General features: G+C 32.8%; 1 protein-coding gene across 1 annotated transcript; it reads right to left on the bottom strand.

The window, feature by feature from the left end:
* Window positions 1-714: 714 nt before the first annotated feature.
* On the bottom strand, window positions 715-20,014 carry LOC134727753 (Na(+)/citrate cotransporter-like). Its single transcript, XM_063592140.1, has 14 exons — window positions 19,861-20,014; window positions 17,437-17,586; window positions 16,613-16,728; window positions 15,648-15,796; window positions 14,475-14,574; window positions 13,928-14,101; window positions 13,008-13,133; window positions 12,269-12,361; window positions 7,914-8,018; window positions 6,960-7,045; window positions 5,593-5,696; window positions 4,710-4,871; window positions 4,067-4,204; window positions 715-891 (listed from the first exon to the last, which is right to left on the bottom strand). The coding sequence occupies exons 1-14, from the start codon at window positions 19,957-19,959 to the stop codon at window positions 715-717; spliced, it is 1,779 nt and encodes a 592-aa protein (XP_063448210.1). The 5' UTR covers window positions 19,960-20,014.
* Between the last annotated feature and the right edge of the window lie 1,379 nt (window positions 20,015-21,393).

Here is a 21,393-nt window from a genome sequence, read left to right as displayed (position 1 = left end):
AAATACAATGCCATTGGAAAGAGAAAGGTCATTTAACATACAACGGGGGAAAACGGCTATCAAAACATAAATAGGGGCATTTCAAACATAACAAATGAAAACGGCCATCACACATAAGATCAGAGAAAACGGCCATTTCATATAGGAATACGGCCATTTCACATATACATGTAAAAGGAGAAAACGGTTATAACTCATGCTACAGAAAACAAAACTTTCCACAAAATAAAAACGGCCATTGCATATAAAACTAAAGATTACGGCCAGTACACATACAAAAAGTGAAAACAATCATTAGACATATAACAGGAGAAGAAAAAACGGCCATTACACATTAAAAAGGTGAAAATGGCCATCACACATTTAAAAGGTGAAAATTGCGATTAAACATAAGACTAGAGGATAAGAACATTTAACCAACAAGAAGAGATAAAAGCCATCTTCTATAAAAAAAAAAAAAGAGAACGGTCATTACACATCCAAACAGACACAAAACTATCAACAGCCGAATACAATGTTCCATTGCAAGTCAGGAATATGACAGTTCTTGTCGATTCGTTTTTGATGTGTTTTGTCATTTGACTTTGCCATGTGATTATGGACTTTTCGATTATATCTTCCTCTGAGTTCAGTATTTTTGTGATTTTACTTTTTGCAAAAACTTAATAAAACACAGATGAATTGACTTCGGTCTAAACATAAGTTATTTTATTTTTACAAAAGTAGACTTCCGTTACAGATGCAAGTGTTATTTACAATGTCAGTGTTATTTAGTCCATGCTTAAAGATATCTGGTTGATTATGGAAACCAAACACAGCTTCTCCCCACGTTTCCGTTCCTATAACCAGTACAACTATTCCAAGTATATTCATCAAAAAACCAACTTTAACCTGAAATAATTACATTAGATGTATGTTTCATTATAATACGTTATTCTGATTGGCTAATTGCACATCACATGTTATTCCTTAAGCAGTTGCATGAGACAATAACATTTCATTCATGATGACACGAGGTCCCACAATAAAGTGCACAGGTGAATTTAAAAATTTAACTTCATTAAAATCATGTTTTTATAATCCTAGCTCAAAAATGTAATTATAAGTATTGAATGCTTCTTTTTGTAACTTTATAGGGTTGTAAAAGCGTTGACCGTGCGTACATTTTTAGAATGAAGCGCTTCCGCGCTTCATACAAATTGTACTTCGGTTCTTAAATAAAACATTGGTATACTTCATCTTGAATATTTATAAGCGTAGTTTTATTTGTTATCATATGTACTAATTGTTTGAGACATAACCAATTAAATTTGATTTTTATTATGGATTTTCGGTATTTCAATGCCACTTTTAAGCACATTAAGGCCATTTCGTGGCATAGCTTTATTTGGATCATTTTGACCTATTGTGTGTCATGTGTTTGCTTGATTTGCTCACTCAATTTGTTGTAAATATACTGGAAGTTGATGCGGCTGTCATACAAGTAAGAGGCTAATTAGCTTTAAAAACAGGTTTTATCCACTATTTTGTACACAAGCAAATGCCTTTACCATGTGAGGAATAAGTTGTTATTTATCAGTGCAAGCGTTTGATATGACATTTGGTTAGGGACTTTCCTGTTTGAATTCAGTATTTTTGTGATTCTCCTTTTCCACTTATTTTTAGGACTAATAAATAAAATACAATTGATCTTATTGTAAAAGAAATAACATATCAACTGTATTCAGACAAAAAAAAAACCAATGAATTTCTGTCAGAGAAATAACCAAACAACTTTATTAGAACCAAAAATAAATTCACATTAATATTGTGATCGTTGCATGGTTGCATAAATGACCAATACAGTGTATTTAACAGATTAATTATACTAATTTTGAAATATCTTTTAGTAAAAGTACCATTATTCTACATTTCCGGATGAATTACAAACCAAACTCAATGTAAACACAAGTAATTTAATTTTGAATGTAACCCGTCTTCTGATTGTCTGACTTCGTTTTGCTTATCAGCTCATAGACATAACTTTGTCTTGTGGTTTGACGTCATCAATATGTTTTTCATTATTTACCTCAGTTTCAAATGGGTTATTCAGTGTGCACATCATTGACAGAAAAAATAGTACAGTCATTCCTTAAGGGCATACGATACAGTTACAGGGGAGGTAATGACGTTGCTAACGTAAAATGTTATTTTCGCGACGTCAAACTGTGACATATCGAAAAAGATGCATTTTTCGACTGATTTTTATCATTTAAACTGATTTAATTTAAAAACGAGTTCATGGACCCCTATTTTTCAAAACAGCAATTTGTTTCATTTTGCAGGGAGATTATGTGACCAAAATTTTATAAAACTGTAAATAGAGAATTGTTTTTAATTTTGATAAACATGCAGCAAAAAATGACGTATTTTCCTCAATTCATGAACATTTGATAAATATGAGTTATTTCTGAATAAAACATGCATAATTTTTTTGGATACTTATAAAATACAGAAATTACCGATTATTTAACAAAAAACAATTTGTGTTTATCTTTTATAACAAAAAAAGTTATGTTTTTCTTTCGAAAAAGAAATTACGGCCACAAATCTTAATTTTGAGCAAATATACAAAATTTCGACCTCATAAAAGTAGCCTCAAAAAGTAGCACATGAAGGTATAGTTTTTATTACATATTTGATTTAATCAGGTAAAAAATAGCCTATATGCAAATTTTCACGAACTTGTAAATACAGAATCAAAACTGTATCGTATGCCCTTAAATCAATCTACTATCTAGTACACATATATTTAAGAAATAATTCATGGGGGCTTGAATATATCGTTATTTTACCACGGGTTGGCCCTTTATGACAAATATTTTACCCTGAGCGATAGCGAGGGGTAAAATATCGGCATAAAGGGACAACCCGTGGTAAAATCTAGATATATTCAAGCCCCCATGAATTATTTCGATTCTAATAGGACATATACGGCAATTTTTTTGAATCGAAGCGCTCTAGGTGGAGGCCATTTTTTGCCGTTCCCATAAATTAACGCACTTTTAGATTGGCGTAAAAGAACAGAGCAAACAGAATAAGTGACATGCTCAAACTATTCACAAAACTTATTTATATACATTTGGATGAATTTTAATGATAACTTATATATTTGTTCTATGCATATAAAAAAAATGGGTTTATACCACATTCTAGCATCGTTTGTTAACGTTTCCTTGTTGTGATGTTTTTCAGTATCAAAAGCGTGTATTTTCCCGTAAAATGCTTAAACTATAACGTCATCATTCTATGACGTCGGGTACTTCGTTCATAAAAAAACATATGACGTGGGAGTACGATCGGAACAGCCAATGCAATATATTCATATTTTACCACGGGTGTGTACTCAAAGCGTTTGAAGGACGTCATGTTAGAATTAAGAAATAATTCATGGGGGCTTGAATATATCGTTATTTTACCACGGGTTGGCCCTTTATGACAAATATTTTACCCTGAGCGATAGCGAGGGGTAAAATATCGGCATAAAGGGACAACCCGTGGTAAAATCTAGATATATTCAAGCCCCCATGATATTATTTCGATTCTAATAGGACAAAAAACGGCAATTTTTATTGATCGAAGCGCTCTAGGTGGAGGCCATTATTTGCCATTCCCATAAATTAACGCACTTTTAGATTGGCGTAAAAGAACGGAGAATACAGAATAAGTGACATGCTCAAACTATTCACAAATCTTATTTAGATAGATTTGGATGTATTTTAATGATAACTTACTTATATGTCTTCTATTTATATGAAAAAAATGGGCTTATACCACATTTTAGCATCGTTTGTTTACGTTTCCTTGTTGTGATGATTTTCGGTATCAAAAGCGTGTATTTTCCCGTAAAATGCTTAAATCATAACGTCATCATTCTATTACGTCGGGTACTTCATTCATAAAAAACATATGACGTGGGAGTACGATCGGAACAGCCAATGCAATATATTCATATTTTACCACGGGTGTGTACTCAAAGCGTTTGAAGGACGTCATGTTAGAATAAATCGTATACAACAATTCTTACCATGTCTATAACTTTCAGGTATCCATAGGCAAACACCACAGCATTTGGCGGTGTTGCCACAGGTAACATAAAAGCAAACGATGTCGCTATGGCTGCCGGAAACATGAAGTATAGAGGATTAACTTCTAGTTGTAAAGACTACAAATATATAATAAATACTTGTAAATATAATTGTTACCGTATAACCCAATTTAACGTTAGACTCGGACGATTCATAGATTGATCTCAATAAAGCACTTGAATTTTTAAAATCTTCACGTCGTTTTTGTTTATGTGTATGTGTACATCTGTGTTTTTATTCAGTTGATGTTTTACAATGAGCATGAATGAGTACTTAAACGTTGTTTAAGAAATAATTCATGGAAGCCATAGATTATTGGTAATTTACACATGGCCTGGGCCGTTTTATTCGAATTTTATCCTGAGCGTTAGCGAGGGATAACATTAACGAATATCACGGCCAAGGTACAGTAATTATTTTATATTACACGTTTGTCGAAGAAAAGACCACATTCTAGTTTCAAACAAAATATAATTGACTTGCAGGAACTCCAGATGGAACCATGTTCCATCATCTGGATGCGTCTACTTACAAAAACATGCACAAGAGTGCTTCTAAAATAACATATAAAAATACACTTACTAGTTCAGCCAAAATCGGCATTAGGAGTGTGCACATTGCAACATTGCTTGTGACCTCTGTCGCTGCCGCTACGATAATACACAATATCATATTCACAATCCATGGGTCAAGGGGTTTTAACACAGCCAATTGCGTTCCTAGCCATTTGGATAACCCATATTCCTGCAAAAAATAACATCGTCTATAAAAATATAATATTGTCACATCATATTCTAAAACAATAAGGAACTCTGTTATTTGAAAGGTTGGCATTATTAGTTCGTAAATTGTCTGCTGGTTTAATACAATATTTCAGAATATAACTTTTACTCTACAGGAAAAACTAATGTTTCTTTCATAAAGATCGTTGAAAATTTGACAAAAATGTTGGAAAGTTAAAATATACCATCATGACCATGAAATTGACTTTACTTTACCTATATCGATGGTTATTTCGTTTGATAGGAAAACAAGATAGACCGTGTAAATCGCCAACTGTAGGCAACACATTCTCAAAGTAAAATTTAACCAGTAAATCGAATCGTGTCATCAATTTAAACGAAGACAAATTAGCGTATAAGATCAATAAGCGTTATGTTCCTGCTCGGTTAAAAACATCCCTTTTCTTATTTTATCAATAAAATATCCATTGCATCATCTTGTAAACTTGTTTAGATAATTCTAGATTATCGTTGATCATCTCAAGGAGAAAGCTGAGAAAGTAAATTATCAGTCAGTAAGATAAAAACAAGTAGTACAATACAGAATATTACGTGTTCTAAAGACATTAACATACCTGATATGATAAGTGCTAATTGTCAGTAATAATATATCGTTATTTTGTAAACATTGCATGTTAAACATGGTCAAACAAAGTAAGTAATAAAAACGTTTGAATAAGTACCTGACTAACGAAAGCAAGAGCAAATCCCCCGCCTAACAATATAACTACGCCCCATGGTAACTTCTTCTCTACTATCTTCCACGTAAGCAGAGGAGGTATTGGTCCTGTTTTGAAAAAAACACAAACGCAAAAATGTAACTCTTAGTGATTCGTGCATAAATGAAATTTCTACATAAGAAAATACCTGTACCAATGCAAGTCAGGAATATGACAGTTGTTATCCATTCGTTTGATATGTTTCAGCTTTTGATTTTACCATTTGATTAGGTTTTATATCTAGAAATTGGCTTGTATGGTTGGTTGGAAACAAAAAATTACGAAAAAAGAGATGATTTCAGATTCCCAATTGTGACTCTGTCATTTTTAAACCGAGAGTTCCGAATGGTGAAGTTGAAATCATTACTTCGTAAATTTCACGGACGCCATCAAGAGGTGGTTGATTGTTATGGAATATCCGTTATACTAATGATATCGGATATGTTCATTTAATATGTCGTAATACAATACCATTCCCTTTTCACGAACATGACCTACCGAATGAGACCATTTACCGGCTTTAGAATAACATAAGGAACACGACGGGTGCCAGATGTGGAACAATATATACTTACCCTTGCAGAGCACCTGAACTTACCCTAGTTTTTTTGTCTAGTTTGTGTTGTTCTTGTACCCCTAGTTGTGACACTTGATTACGCATCGATGTCAATGTAAAGGAATTTCATGCGACTGTCTTTCAAATGAGAGGTTTAGCGCTAAACATCTAGATTCATTCCATCATTTTCTACATTTGAAAATGCCTGTACTAAGTCAGGATTATGACAGATGATATCCATTCGTTTGATGTGCTTTTTCATTTTATTTTGCCATATGATTTGGGACTTTCTGTTTTACATTTTTCTCGGAGATAAGTATTTTTTTCGAATACAGTCAAACTAGCATCAACAGTTATCATATGCTATCTATCTTTCCAATCTTACCAAGTGTGTAGTAGGGTTTGTTCTACTCAGTACTAAGTTGTATATGCATTGTTTGTGGACTGTTATTTGTTTGTTTTATCTTTTCTATTTTGGTAATAAATGGGTCTGTATATCTATGACGACGGTCTGTAAATACCCTCATTAATTCATTTTCATTTTGTTAAAATTGTAGACAAATTCGATTCACAACGGAATCAGTTCTTATATTTCTGATTTAAAGAGGACATTGAGGTTCTAACTAACAGATCTGTTATTTGAACCAACCACAACAAACATTGCTTTAACTTATAATATTGAACGCAGAAGTAATTTTACGATCTTATTATTTTATATTCTAGTAGACAACACTAGTCTTCATACATGTCATAATACAGATTTATTAATACTAACCTTTTTCGGAAAACTTTCTGATTCTAGACGGAAATATAAACAAACTACATGATAACAATATAGCTGGTGTAGAGTTTGAAACTGTTCTGAAATATTAACAAACTACATGATAATAATCAAGCTGGAGTAGAGTTTGAAACTGTTCTGAAAAATTATGATATCAGCTTTAAATAGATATTGTATTCATTATAGACACAGATATAACATTGATAATATATATAAACACCGCTTGTACTTCACTGAGAAACCGAACATCGTAGTAGACTTTGAAAAATATATACAGTTTTACGAACTCTGATAAAATATTGATATTTTGTGATGTGGTTAACCTCCAATGAAAAAATAACCTAAACTTTGTCAGTGTAAAGAGTTCATAGTTTGAAAAATTATATTCTGCATATGATTTTCCTGTGATGAAGGTAAGAAATTTTAGACCACAACTAGAATATTCTACATTTAAATAAAGACAAATATTTAACCTTGCATCGTTGTCTATGGACGTCCTTTTCTGACATGAGTATTGGTGTAACACCTCTAGTTCGGGCCCGGCAGAAAGTAGTACATATTTAACACAAAATAGTTCCTACGCATGAATTTAACTTTCACAATATGTAGAATATTTATGTATTATATATATGTCATTAAAGGTACAATACTGTATGTTGATTTTTACAGTACATGACACCATAAAGTGTTGCTTTGAAATGCAACGATTGCCACTTTATTTGAACGTAAAAGATGTGTGCCTGCTTAAAACGGAGCTATAAGCATAGAAAGCAATTGAACAAGTGTCGGGGAGTGTACTTCTTATTACTTTTTTTTACAGGTAAAGCCTAAGGTTTCATATTTCTATACCCTTGTAAGTTAATGGGGTTCAGATCGAAAGCAAATATACCCGAAATTTAAAGATCAAACTTTTTGTATTGATAACATATAGCATATTGTTTTACTTACTTTGGTGGAAATATATTATGCCATCCACCTCCATCACCTATATCTATTGTTATCCACAACAACGCCAGGAGAACAAAGTGACCAATAACGGCGGCCTGAGCAAAGCTAAAACAAAATGTCTATCATTATCCATAACAATGCCAGGAGAAAAAAAGTGACCAATAACGGCGGCATGGGCAAAGCTAAAATAAAATGTCTACTGTTATCCATAACAATGCCAGGAGAAAAGTGGCCAATTACGGCGGCCTGAGCAAAGCTTAAACAAAATATCTAGTGTAATTCATAACAATGCTAGAAGAATAAAGTGACCAATTACGACGCCCTGAGCAAAGCTGAAACAAAATGTATGTTGTTATCCAAAACAATGCCAGGAGAACAAAGTGACCAATTACGGCGGCCAGAGCAAAGCTTAAACAAAATGTCTAGTGTTATCCATAACAATGATAGGAAAAAAAAGTGACCAATTACGGCAGCCTGAGCATAGCTAAATCAAATAACTGTTGTTATCCATAACAATGCCAGGAAAACAAAGTGACCAGTTACGGCGGCCTGAGCAAAGCTAAAACAAAATGTCAATCATTATCCATAACAATGCCAGGAGAACAAAGTGACCAATTACGGTGGCCTAAGCAAAGCTAAAACAAAATGTCTATCATTATACATAATAATGTCAGGAGAAAAAGTGACCAATTACGTCGTCCTGGGCAAAGCTAAAACCAAATGTCTATTGTTATCCATAACAATGCCAGGAGAACAAAGTGACCAATGACGGAGGCCTGAGCAAAGCTAAAACAAAATGTCTATCATTATCCGTAACAATGCCAGGAGAACAAAGTGAACAATTACGGCGACCTCAGCAAAGCTAAAACAAAATGTCTATTGTTGTCCATTTCAATGCCAGGAGAACAAAGTGACCAATTACGGCAGCCTGAGCAAAGCTAAAACAAAATGTATATCATTATCCATAACAATGCCAGGAGAACAAAGTGACCAATAACGTCGACCTGAGCAAAGCTAAAACAAAATGTCTATCATTATCCATAAGAATGCCAGGAGAACAAAGTGACCAATTACGGCGGCTTGGGCAAAGCTAAAACAAAATGTCTATCATTGTCCATAACAATGCCAGGAGAAAAGTGGCCAATTACGGCGGCCTGAGCAAAGCTAAAACAAAATATCTAGTGTAATTCATAACAATGCTAGAAGAATAAAGTGACCAATTACGACGCCCTGAGCAAAGCTTAAACAAAATGTATGTTGTTATCCATAACAATGCCAGGAGAACAAAGTGACCAATTACGGCGGCCAGAGCAAAGCTTAAACAAAATGTCTAGTGTTATCCATAACATTGATAGGAGAAAAAAGTGACCAATTACGGCGGCCTGAGCATAGCTAAATCAAATAACTGTTGTTATCCATAACAATGCCAGGAAAACAAACTGACCAATTACGTCAGCCTGGGCAAAGGTAAAACAAAATGTCTAGTGTTATCCATAACAATGACAGGAGAACAAAGTGACACATGACCGTGGTCGGAGCAGAGCTAAAACCAAATGTCTTTTATTATCCATAACAATGCTAGGATAACAAAGTGACCAATTACGACGGCCGTGGCAAAACTAAAACAAAATATCTTTTGTTATCCAAAATAATACCAGAAGGCCAAAGTGACCAATTACGTCGACCTGAGCAAAGATAAAACCAAATGTTTTTTGTTATCCATAAGAATACAATGTACCAGGAGAACAAAGTGACCAATTACGGCGGCCTTTAGCAAAGCTAAAACAAAATGTCTATTGTTATCCATTAAAAAAAAGTAAAATCACAAAAATACTGAACTCAGAGGAAAATCAATTTGGAAAGTCCATAATCACATGGCAAAATCAAAAAACAAAACGCATCTAAAACGAATGGACAAGAACTGTCATATTTTTGACTTGGTACAGGCATTTTCAAATGTAGAAAATGGTGGATTAAACCTGGTTCTATAGCGCTAACCCTCTGACTTTAATAACAGTCTCATCAAATTCTGCTACATTTACATGATGCGTTAAATAAACAGTCACAATTAATTAAATAGTCAAAATATGGGTACATCAGTCATCATCGTATAACAACTTTAAAAGGAACAATTTAACAGGACACAAACACATCTACTATCTACGAACACATGGATTGGTTTGAGTGTCTGACGTTAGAAAAATTATATACGTCACATAAATTTGTCGTTCAATGTATATACACACAATTTTGAAATTTACATAGGCAATGTACGCATACAGGGTAAAAAATCAAAAGTATGTAAGAATAAATTATAGAAATAGACCGAGATTCAAACTAGTCCAAAAGTTATACATAGAATTTATGAGAATTTAAAACTTTTAAAAGGAACAATTTAACAGGACACAAAAACATCTACTATCTACGAACACATGGATTGATTTGAGTGTCTGACGTCAGAAAAATTATATATGTCACATAAATTTGTCGTTCAATGTGCATACAAACAATTTTAAAATTTACATAGGCAATGTACGCATACTTTGGTTAAAAAATCAAAAGTATGTAAGAATGAATTACAGAAATAGACCGAGATTCAAACTAGTCCAAAAGTTATACATAGAATTTATGAGAATCCAAAAATTGATAATTCCACTACGCCATTGATTGATTTTGACGTTTGTGGTTCAACGTATATAGTAATTCATAATAGAAATATATCATAATGACATATTATAGACAAATATCATACTGACGGGATCTTTTAAAGTACAGAGTCACGTTATAAGCACAAAAGAAATACAAAGAGTCACATATACAAAACAAATCACCAAAAAATGAAAGCCAATACAAACACATTGACGAGATGTATAAGTACCGAGCCCCGTCAAACGGATATCACATAAAACCATTCAACAGTAAAAGTAATCTTAATAATAGAACAAAAACAAATAAAAGAACAAATATAAAGCAATTGTTTTGAAAACAATTGTTAGGCAGTCTTTCCCCTCTGATGAATGGATAATTGATTTTTTTTATTGATTGATTTGGAAAAGGGGGGGGGGTATTTGTTTATTTGTTTATTTGTTTGCTTTGGTATGGGGTCTATATTATTATGTTACCGGAGAAGTTTCATGTTTAGTTTGGAAAGTTTTTCTTTTATTTTAGATACAGCGCGCGCGCAAGATTGAGGAGACATCACGTGACACGGGTTTATATTAAGAAAAACTTAGTCTTTTAATTTCTTTTTAGGTCGGGACCTTGTACAGACAACATGCATAGAGATGGAATGTACACAATGTAATTTCTTTTGTTATTGTAGGAAATTGACAACTTGATGACAATTCACGGGCAGTGCATGTTTTGGATTTAATTGATCCGGTGTTACTTTAAAACACATTTATTGATTATTTTCTGATATTGTACATTTTTCAGCACCTGTTTGTAACACAGATTAGTATTTCAATCTCGGAGCGGACATTTTATTGTAGGTTTATACTGAGATTTACGGACCTAGCAAGCGATTTTTACGGCATTGCCATTTCTTTTGTCTAGGAAAAGCTTTGAGAGATATCTGCACCAAGTTTTTTTATAAACTTTCAGTACATGTATGCCCTGCTGACTGCAAATTTTGAGGTCGATTGTACTTGTAGTTTCAGAGTACATGTGTTTTTTTTTCAGAAGTGACGCAAGAACAATATTGAATTTCGATTTTTCATGAAACATGATTTATTGATCATGATCATGATTGATTGATTGATTGATTGATTGATCGATTGATTGGTTGATTAGTTGGTTGGTTGGTTGGTTGGTTGGATGGTTGGTTAAACACATTGCTTAATATCTGGTGGTCTCTTGTTTCATTAGCAACCTTACTACATTCACTTTTTCATGAACGCCCACAAAATGTACTAAAGAATTTGCTGTATTTAAGCGTATTATTAAGTTCAGTTACAAACTTAAATGAAACATTCTTACACTAGTACATGTTTACCGATCCCCTATGGATCTGTAATGAATAAGAGGCGAATCCTCATAAGGGATTCATTGTACACGGAACTTGTCCTTCCAAAGTCTGTATGTAAATGTTTTATGAAATCAAGTAACAACAACAGTGGACTTGACGTCATTATAGCTTCATGAAATCTAGGACCTCTACGTGATCACAAATTAGCGGCCTTGAACAAAGTACCTTATCAAGTCAGGAATGTGACGGTTGTTTTTATCCGTACCGTTTGGTGATAGTATTTTATGTTTAGTAAGTATCATACAAATCCAAAATCTTTGAAAATGGAGAGTTTGTCAATGTTCGTTTTTTTCTTCTTATAAATATTTCAGCTAACGCAAAATCTTACTCTATTGGACCTAGACTGGCATATTCTTTTCTCAAAAGCGACTTGATTCTTGACCTAGACTCCGCATTTCCGGAACAGAACTGCAAACAACCTCTTCAATTACAATAAAAACAAGTATGTATTTACATTTCTGGAGGTCTGACAATCCAAAACAGTCTTTCGAAAATAATTTTAAAATCAATGCAACTAAAAGGGACAGACACAATTTTATTGGAGCGCTTTTCCTCTGAAACCATACTTAGTCAGGAATATTTGTTTTATGACGTATAATTGTAATGTTTTATTCTCCCTAGATTTAACTTTGAAACTTTTTACCACATATAACGCCATTGTTTGAAAAAATAACTCAATTCAGAGACCGTTATCGATTCTTTTATTATATGTTTTCGCGCAAGCTCAATTGACTTACTGCCCACGAAATTAAAAACAAACTATTTGCTTTAACCAATAGCCAATTGTACCGCGATTTCACGGTCATTTTCTACTAACAGATCAGATAAAGGTTAATGTGTTTTTGAAATTGAATTTAAGAAATACACCTTGACAACAATGATATATACTAGACCGTCTGTGAACATATGAGGTGTCTATGTTTTTGTACCCAAACGACATTTAAACATTAAAAGACTTGGAATCATAGAAATTATTTTCGTATGATTTATCTTTCTTCAAAAGACAGTGTCACTTGTCTTTGTTGAAAGCAATATAAATATAACATTCAATATTGTATATTCCTTACTTTCCTAAGAAGTACAACTGAAGCCATAGCCAAGATACCAGTAACATGATAGCAGATATTGGTAAACCAAATGCAAACCACGAGGAAAAGGTAACCGGCGATTCTCCTCCGTATTTCTCAAATATGCTGAAAGGAGTAAAACATATTGATATCTTAATTATTTATTATGTGAATGAAGTGATAATGTTTATTTTGTTGTTCGGTTGCATAGTTTGCATGGGTTGCTGCTCACAAGGAAGCTATGAAATCATGAGTTCCAAATGGTCAAGTTGAATTCATCCCTTCGTACATTTTACGGACGCCATCACGAGTTGGTTTACCGTTATGGAAGAACCGTTTCATAAATTATACCGGATATGTCAATAACATAGTAACTACAATCCTCTTCCCTTTTATGAATGTGACCTACCGAATTAGATTATTAACCGGATATGTTATCATATAAGCAACACGACGGGTGCCACATGTGAAGCAGGATCTGCTTTCCTTTCCGGAAACCTGAGATCACCCCTAGTTTTAGGTGGGGTTAATGTTGCTTATTCGTTAGTTGTCTATGTTGTGTCATGTGTACTATTGTTTGTCTGTTTGTCTTTTTCATTTTTAGCCATGGCACACAAAATACGATTTTTTTTTATCATCGATGTTATCAAGGGTAAAATGGTAACACCAACTTCTAGGTACCTGTATAACATGTATAACAATAGTGGTCTCTTTGCAATAACTTTGAACTAGAGACAACAGAGACTATTGTATTTTCAAATCTGATATGTTAGACTGTTTATATATAGAGTTATATCTAAAATCTTTAATCAAGTATATTTTAACAACATTATGGGGCTAGAAATTACCAATCGCTATTAAACTTATTGAAAATTATACGAATCTACATTCTAAATTACAAATGTAAATGGTTAACTAACATATCACTTTGTCCTTTGAAAACAACATTAGGACCAGTTCCGGTCAAGCTCCCAAGGCCACCACAGTTTGCGGCATGTGCTATACAGATTGACATCATTTTACATATTTCGAGATGTTCTTTGCTTTCATGTTGATTCATTTTGTCTCCAGGATCAGCCTTGTAATTTAAAGTTCTGAAAATAAATAGAAAAATAGTAAAAAAAATTAAAAAAGCATTATCAAGTAATTGTAATTGAAACACTTTCAAGCAAAAAAGGAAAACTCAAAAAGTAATTCAGAAAGAATATTTAAAAAAAGGGGAAATAAAGAGATTGTAGTCACCAGTCACGAAGTGTTTGGCAGACATTTATTCATTACTATAAGTTTGTGTTGCTGGGCAATGACTGTTCTGAATATGTTTCATACAAACAAAAGAGGCAGGTATTCTGCGGATCTTTTTCAAGTATGACAATAATATGAAAAATATACATGTAGCAAACAATTGTAAACATTTAATCAGAACTGTTTCCAATGTATACATGAATGAATATACAAGATTTCCCATACTTATCTGCTTTCTCTATATCGGTACTTGTAGGTTGACCATTTTCTTTGATGACACCATTAACTTCTATATCTTCTAGCTTAAGTGCATCGTTATCATAAACTGTAAACAGATATTATTTGATTAGTAATCTTTCAATCTAAAATTATTATATTATTATTCTTTAGTTTTCTATGATTTATCATGTGTACTGTTGTTTGTCTGTGTGTCTTTTTCATTTTTAGCCATGGCGTTGTCAGTTTATTTTAGATTACTGAGTTTGACTGTCCCTTTTGTATCTTTCGTCCCTCTCATCTATTAATTTAGAATTATAATATCTGTTACGATGAACGTATACATAGTTTCATCTATCAGTCAAATACATGATTCATTCAAAACATATTTTGATTAAATGTAGCAACACCAATAAGTATTAATGTTAAAATGAAACGGGTGATGCAAGGGTGTCATGTAAAAAGTAAAATCCCAAACATACTAAACTCCGAGAAAAAGTCAAAATGAAAAGTCCTTGATCAAATGGCAAAGTTATAAACTTAATCCCATCAAATGAATGGTGAACTACTGTCATATTCCTGACTTGGAAGAGGTATTTTCTGACGTAGAAAACTTATCAGTCGAAGAATAAGTGCAAATGTCAGGTCAAAATGACAAACACTTCGGACAGGAAAAATAAAACACATCACACTGCAATGACTGCATAGAATCTAATCGAGCAACACAAATTATAAACACATGGTGATCGTAGGTTCCCATTGAAGGGTAGGCTAATCCTGTCAATCTAGTGATAAATGATTATGTTATGTTCAATAAATGATCATACCGACTCTATACTCATGCCTTTCATACCAATGTGTATGGGATTACAAATGTTCGTGTTACGCTAGTTTGAAATCGAGAAAAATAGTCTTGAATGCTATTTCAACCTAGAATCTTTAAGAGAGCCAAAAGGTATAAAGAAAAGTTGTCAATTTTAACTTTAACCAAATGACCATTAATTTTAAAAGAAATCCATTAGATATAGAATGAGCTTCAAGTTAAAGTCGCCTGATAATTAGGAATACTGTTAGCTGTCAAAGTTATAAAAACTACTCAATAACACAAAACGTGCAACATTCTTCACGAAAAAAAACAGCCCTTTAATTTGTTGTACACATAATGTATAATCAAAGTTCTACCTTCCGTTGCAATGTCTTCGTCGGGGACGTTTGCTTCCTTTAGCTGTACCAGTATGGCGTTTGTTATAGGAATCATCATGGCCGTTGTTGCTGTATTACTGATCCACATGGATAATAACCAAGTGGGTAACATCAGTCCAAGCATCAACCTTCAAATATTGTAGTATGTTTAGTATGTAATCATCAGGGATGAATAATTAACCGTTAAGTGAATCAATGTTCCCTTATAATGTATGCTATGTATGTGTGTACGTGCTGAACGCGTTTCTTTAAGTTAGTGTTGTATTAGTTAAACTCATCATAGCTACCAAAATTAAATTTGGCAGTCGAGCGCCTCGTACAAAGACCCATCAGCGACGCTCGAATCCAAAAAAAAAGCCTCACTAAGTACGAACTTGAAGAGCACTGGGGACCAAAATTCACAAATATTTCTTCGTTAAGTATAAGAGAGCTAGTAATTCTTCAATTAGACAAAGATCAAAGATATTGATTGTAGAAAGAAAAACCAAATACTGTTTTCGAGTGCAAAGTATACATATGGTTAGAACTGTGTAATTAAGACAAACGCTAATCGAACACATAATTTATTTTAAACATTTTAAATGGAATTGAATAAATGTCTTTATTTTATATTCTTTTACAGGTATTCTGGGAAACATAATACCGTGCAAAAAAATGAAATAACTAGTAATTTTTAAACCGACTTAAATAACACCGTTATTTTTCTCGTTTGAATTGTTGTTCATCGTCATGTCGGGCCCTTAATTGCGTACTATGCGATATAGGATTTGCACATTGTTGAAGGCCGTACGAGGTACATATAGTTGTTAATTTCTGTATCATTTTGATCTCTCATTGGAAATCAAACCTTATCTCTTTTTTTTAATTTCAATTCTAACAACTTCAATGTCTCATCAACTACAAAAAATCAACTACCAGTACAAATTACATTATTTTTTTCATACCATCGAGTCTCAGTTCCAACAAGCATTAGAACAGCCAAGGCCAATCGTTTGTGTATATTCCAATGTTCAATAGCTACGGCAATGATGAGTCCACCAAGAAATAACATGGATGTATCCTAAAACAGAACTCACACTACATGTTAATGACGTCATTACACGAATCAACTAGTCTAAGGAACACGGCTAAGTGTTTGTCATAGTTTTAAAATGTTGCACCTAAAAGCACAAAGAAGCTCAAAAAATAAAATATAAAATTAAACCACATGCATTACTATTTATATATGTACTGCAACATTCTGAAGCAGCATAGAAGCTAGAAAACGCCCAGTGATTACGTTTGATATTGGAAGCATGCTTATGAAGTCACATAGTGTCGAGAACAAAAAAAATAATATCTTTTATGCGGAATATTCTTACATGAAACTTTTACACTGAAACAATGATTGAAATCTTATAATAAACTTTAAGTTGTTTGCATTAGAAAAGAGATGGCTGCATTGTATTTGAAGCTTTGATAACGTCCCTCGGTAGTTCTGCTGTTTGCAAATACCCGTTTACCTGTCTCCGCTGCGCGTTGCACGGTACACTAATATAACTTGCAACAGTTAGACTAACGATGGACGTCTGCAAAGCTTCAAGTTCAATACAGTTATCTCTTAAGTAAAAAAATATGATGATTGTTTGTTATTACATTTGACTGCTTAATGTGAATTGTAATGTTTAAAAAATTATTTGTTCCCTCTTAAACTATATACATCTCATACTTAAAATAGTACTTGAGTGTATGGGAAAATACCTTTATAATAACTGTAGAAATAACTTACACTCAAATAATGTGAAGAAACTTCTTTTGCACTCCCAAGTCCAACTAATGGTGTCAGAATTATAGGCAATAGTGACGTCACTGCAATAGGCAACGCTTCGGTGATCCAGTATATTGCCATTATAAACACTATGTAAGCACATTTTGATTCCTAGAATGACAAATGAATATAAAACCTGAATTTAATACAAGAAACAGGATTAGGACTATATTTGACAATCTAATAAATTGCTATAATTTTTCGGAAAACATGTAACATTGAATCCAAACTTAGGTCGATTGATGATGCTTTCTACAAGAACTGTCTTAAAATGATTTGATTTATATTAAAGAAGAAATGATAGAAGAACATATAGAGAATACGTATATTTGTGTGCAGTATATTATTAAACCAAGGAAACATTGTAAATTATATTTGATATAATTGATTGTTTGTAATACTGATATGAGGCATCGTCGTAAAGAGGATTATGGTGATAAATTTTAAGTCTATATTCGAGTTCAAGAGGTCAAAAGCGGCCTCATCATTGCCATATCAACGAGAGGTTCCGCTACATGTAGCTATAAAACCGGGTTCAACACATATTTTAATCTTCTTGTCTTTTTACAAACGAGGAACTTGCTAGTTTTCATCAGACAGTCCGTTTTTATGTATGTTGACGTTTACTTTTGTTGAATCTCTGCTTTTTCATTCCGAGTGCGCCCCACACAAACGCAGTACAGATACTTTGGCAACACCAGCAGGCATGGTTGCGCTGACATGTTAAGCGTTACGTGTATGTATATATTTGCCGATTAAGTTTCCATAAAGGCTTTTTCATTCAATCTTAGAACTGGCGCTTTTTGGTTATATGACCAACAGAATACGTTAAATCTGAGGTGTTCAAATGGAAGATAATGCATCACTTATCATTATGATGTCATGTATAATGATAGCAATACATACCCAGGTTGTCTTGATATAATAATGTTATCTAGACTATATGTTTTAAGAAACAAGTGTTGCTAGCCATTAAGTTGTCTTTAATTGTTTACGTATTCATCCCTCAATTTGTAATGTAGAATTTACACATCTTCAGAATAAGGTATATATATTATGTAAATGTAACACCAGTATTTGACCTGTGTGTGTTTTGATAAATGTAAAAGTGTTTGTTTATAAGTGATAGTATATTGTATTGCCCTTATCCCGACTTTTGTTAAATAATGTCAATAATAAGACAAACTGAAATGCCCTAAAGCATTTTCTGATGTTCAAACGCATATGTTTTGCATAATTATATTTGCATATGCCAGAAAAATTGCGAAATCAATTCAATAGAACTTTTGTTTGCATTGATGATAACGTAAACGGTTCCCTTTTGTTTTGGGTACCAGATACGTATTTGGACAAATAATGTATGGTCAGTGATGTAAGGGACCCTATTGTTTTAAAATACAAAGCTTATTGAAAAGATAAAGAGCTATAACCTAACAGGACAAACTTAATATATCCGAAGCCGGGAAGGAAATCAGATCTTTGCATGAGGGAGATATATTTCTTAATTTAAGATTGACCAGTGACACTGAAATTAAAAGTGTGTAAAAGCAATTATAATAACACAAATCCGAATTAGCATGCAAGTACTGGAGTACTGGCCACTTGGGTGTTGATACCCTCTTGAATGATCAGGTTCTTTTTTTATAATTTGTAGATGAGTTGATTAAAAAGAGAGTCTTCAATTTATCCGTGTCATTTTATATAGATATAGGAAGATGTGGTATGAGTGCCAATGAGACAATTCTCCATAAAAAAACAATTTATAAAAGAAAATCATTAGGTCAAGGTACGGTCTTCAACACGGAGTCTTAGCATTAAAATGTAAAGATACAATTTTCAAGACAATTTTCCACGATATAAATTACGAAAATAGTATATGACTGAAAAACAAAATCTAACGATAATAAGTCTTGTTATTTACATTCATTCAACAAACTTTAGTACAATAAAGTTCAAACAATTAATTTATAAAAAACAACATATAATTGAAAGTCATGTAAACAACGAAGTCGACCTGGGAATATTTGTATCGGGAAGAAAACGTCCACCAGCAGTGACGTCGATCCAGTGGTTTTAATAGTTATTAAAGTTATCATGCTTATAATGTGACATGCCAGACGCAAGTTATGTCTACACAAGACTCAGCAGAGACGCTGATATCAAAATGGTGCGTACTTACAACAAATCCATTGGTAAATAAACAAACTTTCCATATATCATGTATATTGATTGAACGATTGACTATCAATACCAATTTAACAAAAAATGAGTTCTGACAGATAATTATAAATTCTGTCACGAAAAACAAAGTTTGAATTTTTATATTGTTAATATTTCTCTTAAAACAGCGGAAAAAAAAAGACTACACATGAATAAAAATATTACCTGTGTTCCAACAACTAATGGTAACGGCAACAAAAGGACTGGTGTGAAAACAACAACAAGTATATTAAATACACGTGAAATATCCTTAGAAATCTTCATAGTATATGATAGTGCATCAGGTCGTACATAAAAAGAGACAGTAGATATTGCAAGATCAACATACACGTAAATTATAGCAGTTCTTCTATGTATTTAAAAGATAACAACACACTATGGATACTTTAAAGTAGATAACTCGGGTTATAAATTTAAAAGTTTTTATCACGTAAATGACATAACATAAATAGAAAGGAGAACAAGGCCCGACATGAAGGCATCTGAAAAAAAGATTAAAAACACATTATGACGAAATTTAATTAAAATAGCTATTATGTCTGAAATATGTATTGGAGACTATATTTAAAGATATTTATAGTAACAACAGTATACATGGTATCCGTAAGTTCCAAGTATCTCCGGTCTGTTTTAAGGGATTCATGGAGCTCAGTCTTTAGTTTTAAATATAGTGTATAAACAGATAACCATTTTCTTTGTCTTTTCGACAAACGAGTTTTAATAACCCTTTTGTGTCTTTCGATTCTCTTTCAATGTAGTATACGGGATTGTTTTAATTACTGTTTATCACGTGTTTAGTGTTTTAGAATTTTAATAAAACTTATAAAACAAATAGGTCAAAATTTACTGTTTCGCGATCACATGAAGTAAAATATCATCAAAGGTTTATGATATGATGTTTTCTCCACATTATGCTCAGCAGGGAGTTCAAGTTAAGATAAAACAATATAGATGCAACATCAAATATTTAGTACGTCGTCGAGAAACTACAGAAAAAACGCTTCACATATAGTTGATATTATATTCAATGGCTTGTATTTCATACAATCATTTCCATGATAGAAGTATGTTTGCTTACAAGGAAGTCAATAAGAGTTCAAACTTAGATTTAATTGTCCCTCCGTTAAGTTTACGGAGTCTTCACGAGTTTGTGACCGTTATGGAACATCCGTTTCTTAGATAACAAAACTTCGACTCTCTCTTGTACAGCCTATTAGACTATGCATAAGGCAGAAAATGCTTAGTTTTAAGCAATAATCAGTCAACATTTTATACACAAATAGCATATTAATCATATGCAAGTGAACACAACAATCCTGACTTGTGAGTTGTTGCTACTTTCGCGATCATTGCGTCCACACGGATAGGCAGCGGCCTTATTGTTATTAGCAAAAGAAATATCATGAACTTTTGAATAAGAAATTATATTGAATATTTACTTTAATAGTTTACCTTGTTCTATTTGAAGTTTACAAACCTTGTTCTATTAATGATAATGCATGCAACAGAAAATGGATTGATAAAAAAGATTTGTAAATAAATTTTTAAATACATATTTGTGTAAACTTGGAAATTCTATGGAATTTGCCATTCCATAGTGAAATAATACGGTCGTTGGTACACACATATGTCAAACAGTGATTAATAATGTTTGCATGACACTTCAATGACAATGTTATATAATGTCTTCTTGAGCCT

This window comes from Mytilus trossulus, chromosome 8, assembly GCF_036588685.1.
Source record: "Mytilus trossulus isolate FHL-02 chromosome 8, PNRI_Mtr1.1.1.hap1, whole genome shotgun sequence".
Lineage (NCBI taxonomy): Eukaryota > Metazoa > Mollusca > Bivalvia > Mytilida > Mytilidae > Mytilus > Mytilus trossulus.
Note: the sequence above shows the minus strand (reverse complement) of the source record. Positions and strands in the feature narration are given on the sequence as shown.

Coding starts and splice junctions, on each gene's coding strand:
- LOC134727753 (XM_063592140.1), bottom strand. CDS start 19,959: ATGAAGATTTCTAAGGATATTTCACGTGTATTTAATATACTTGTTGTT. Junction 4,872..5,592: donor CTCTTGCTTTCGTTAGTCAG/GTACTTATTCAA, acceptor TATTTTTTGCAG/GAATATGGGTTATCCAAATG. Junction 892..4,066: donor ACCTGAAAGTTATAGACATG/GTAAGAATTGTT, acceptor TAATTATTTCAG/GTTAAAGTTGGTTTTTTGAT.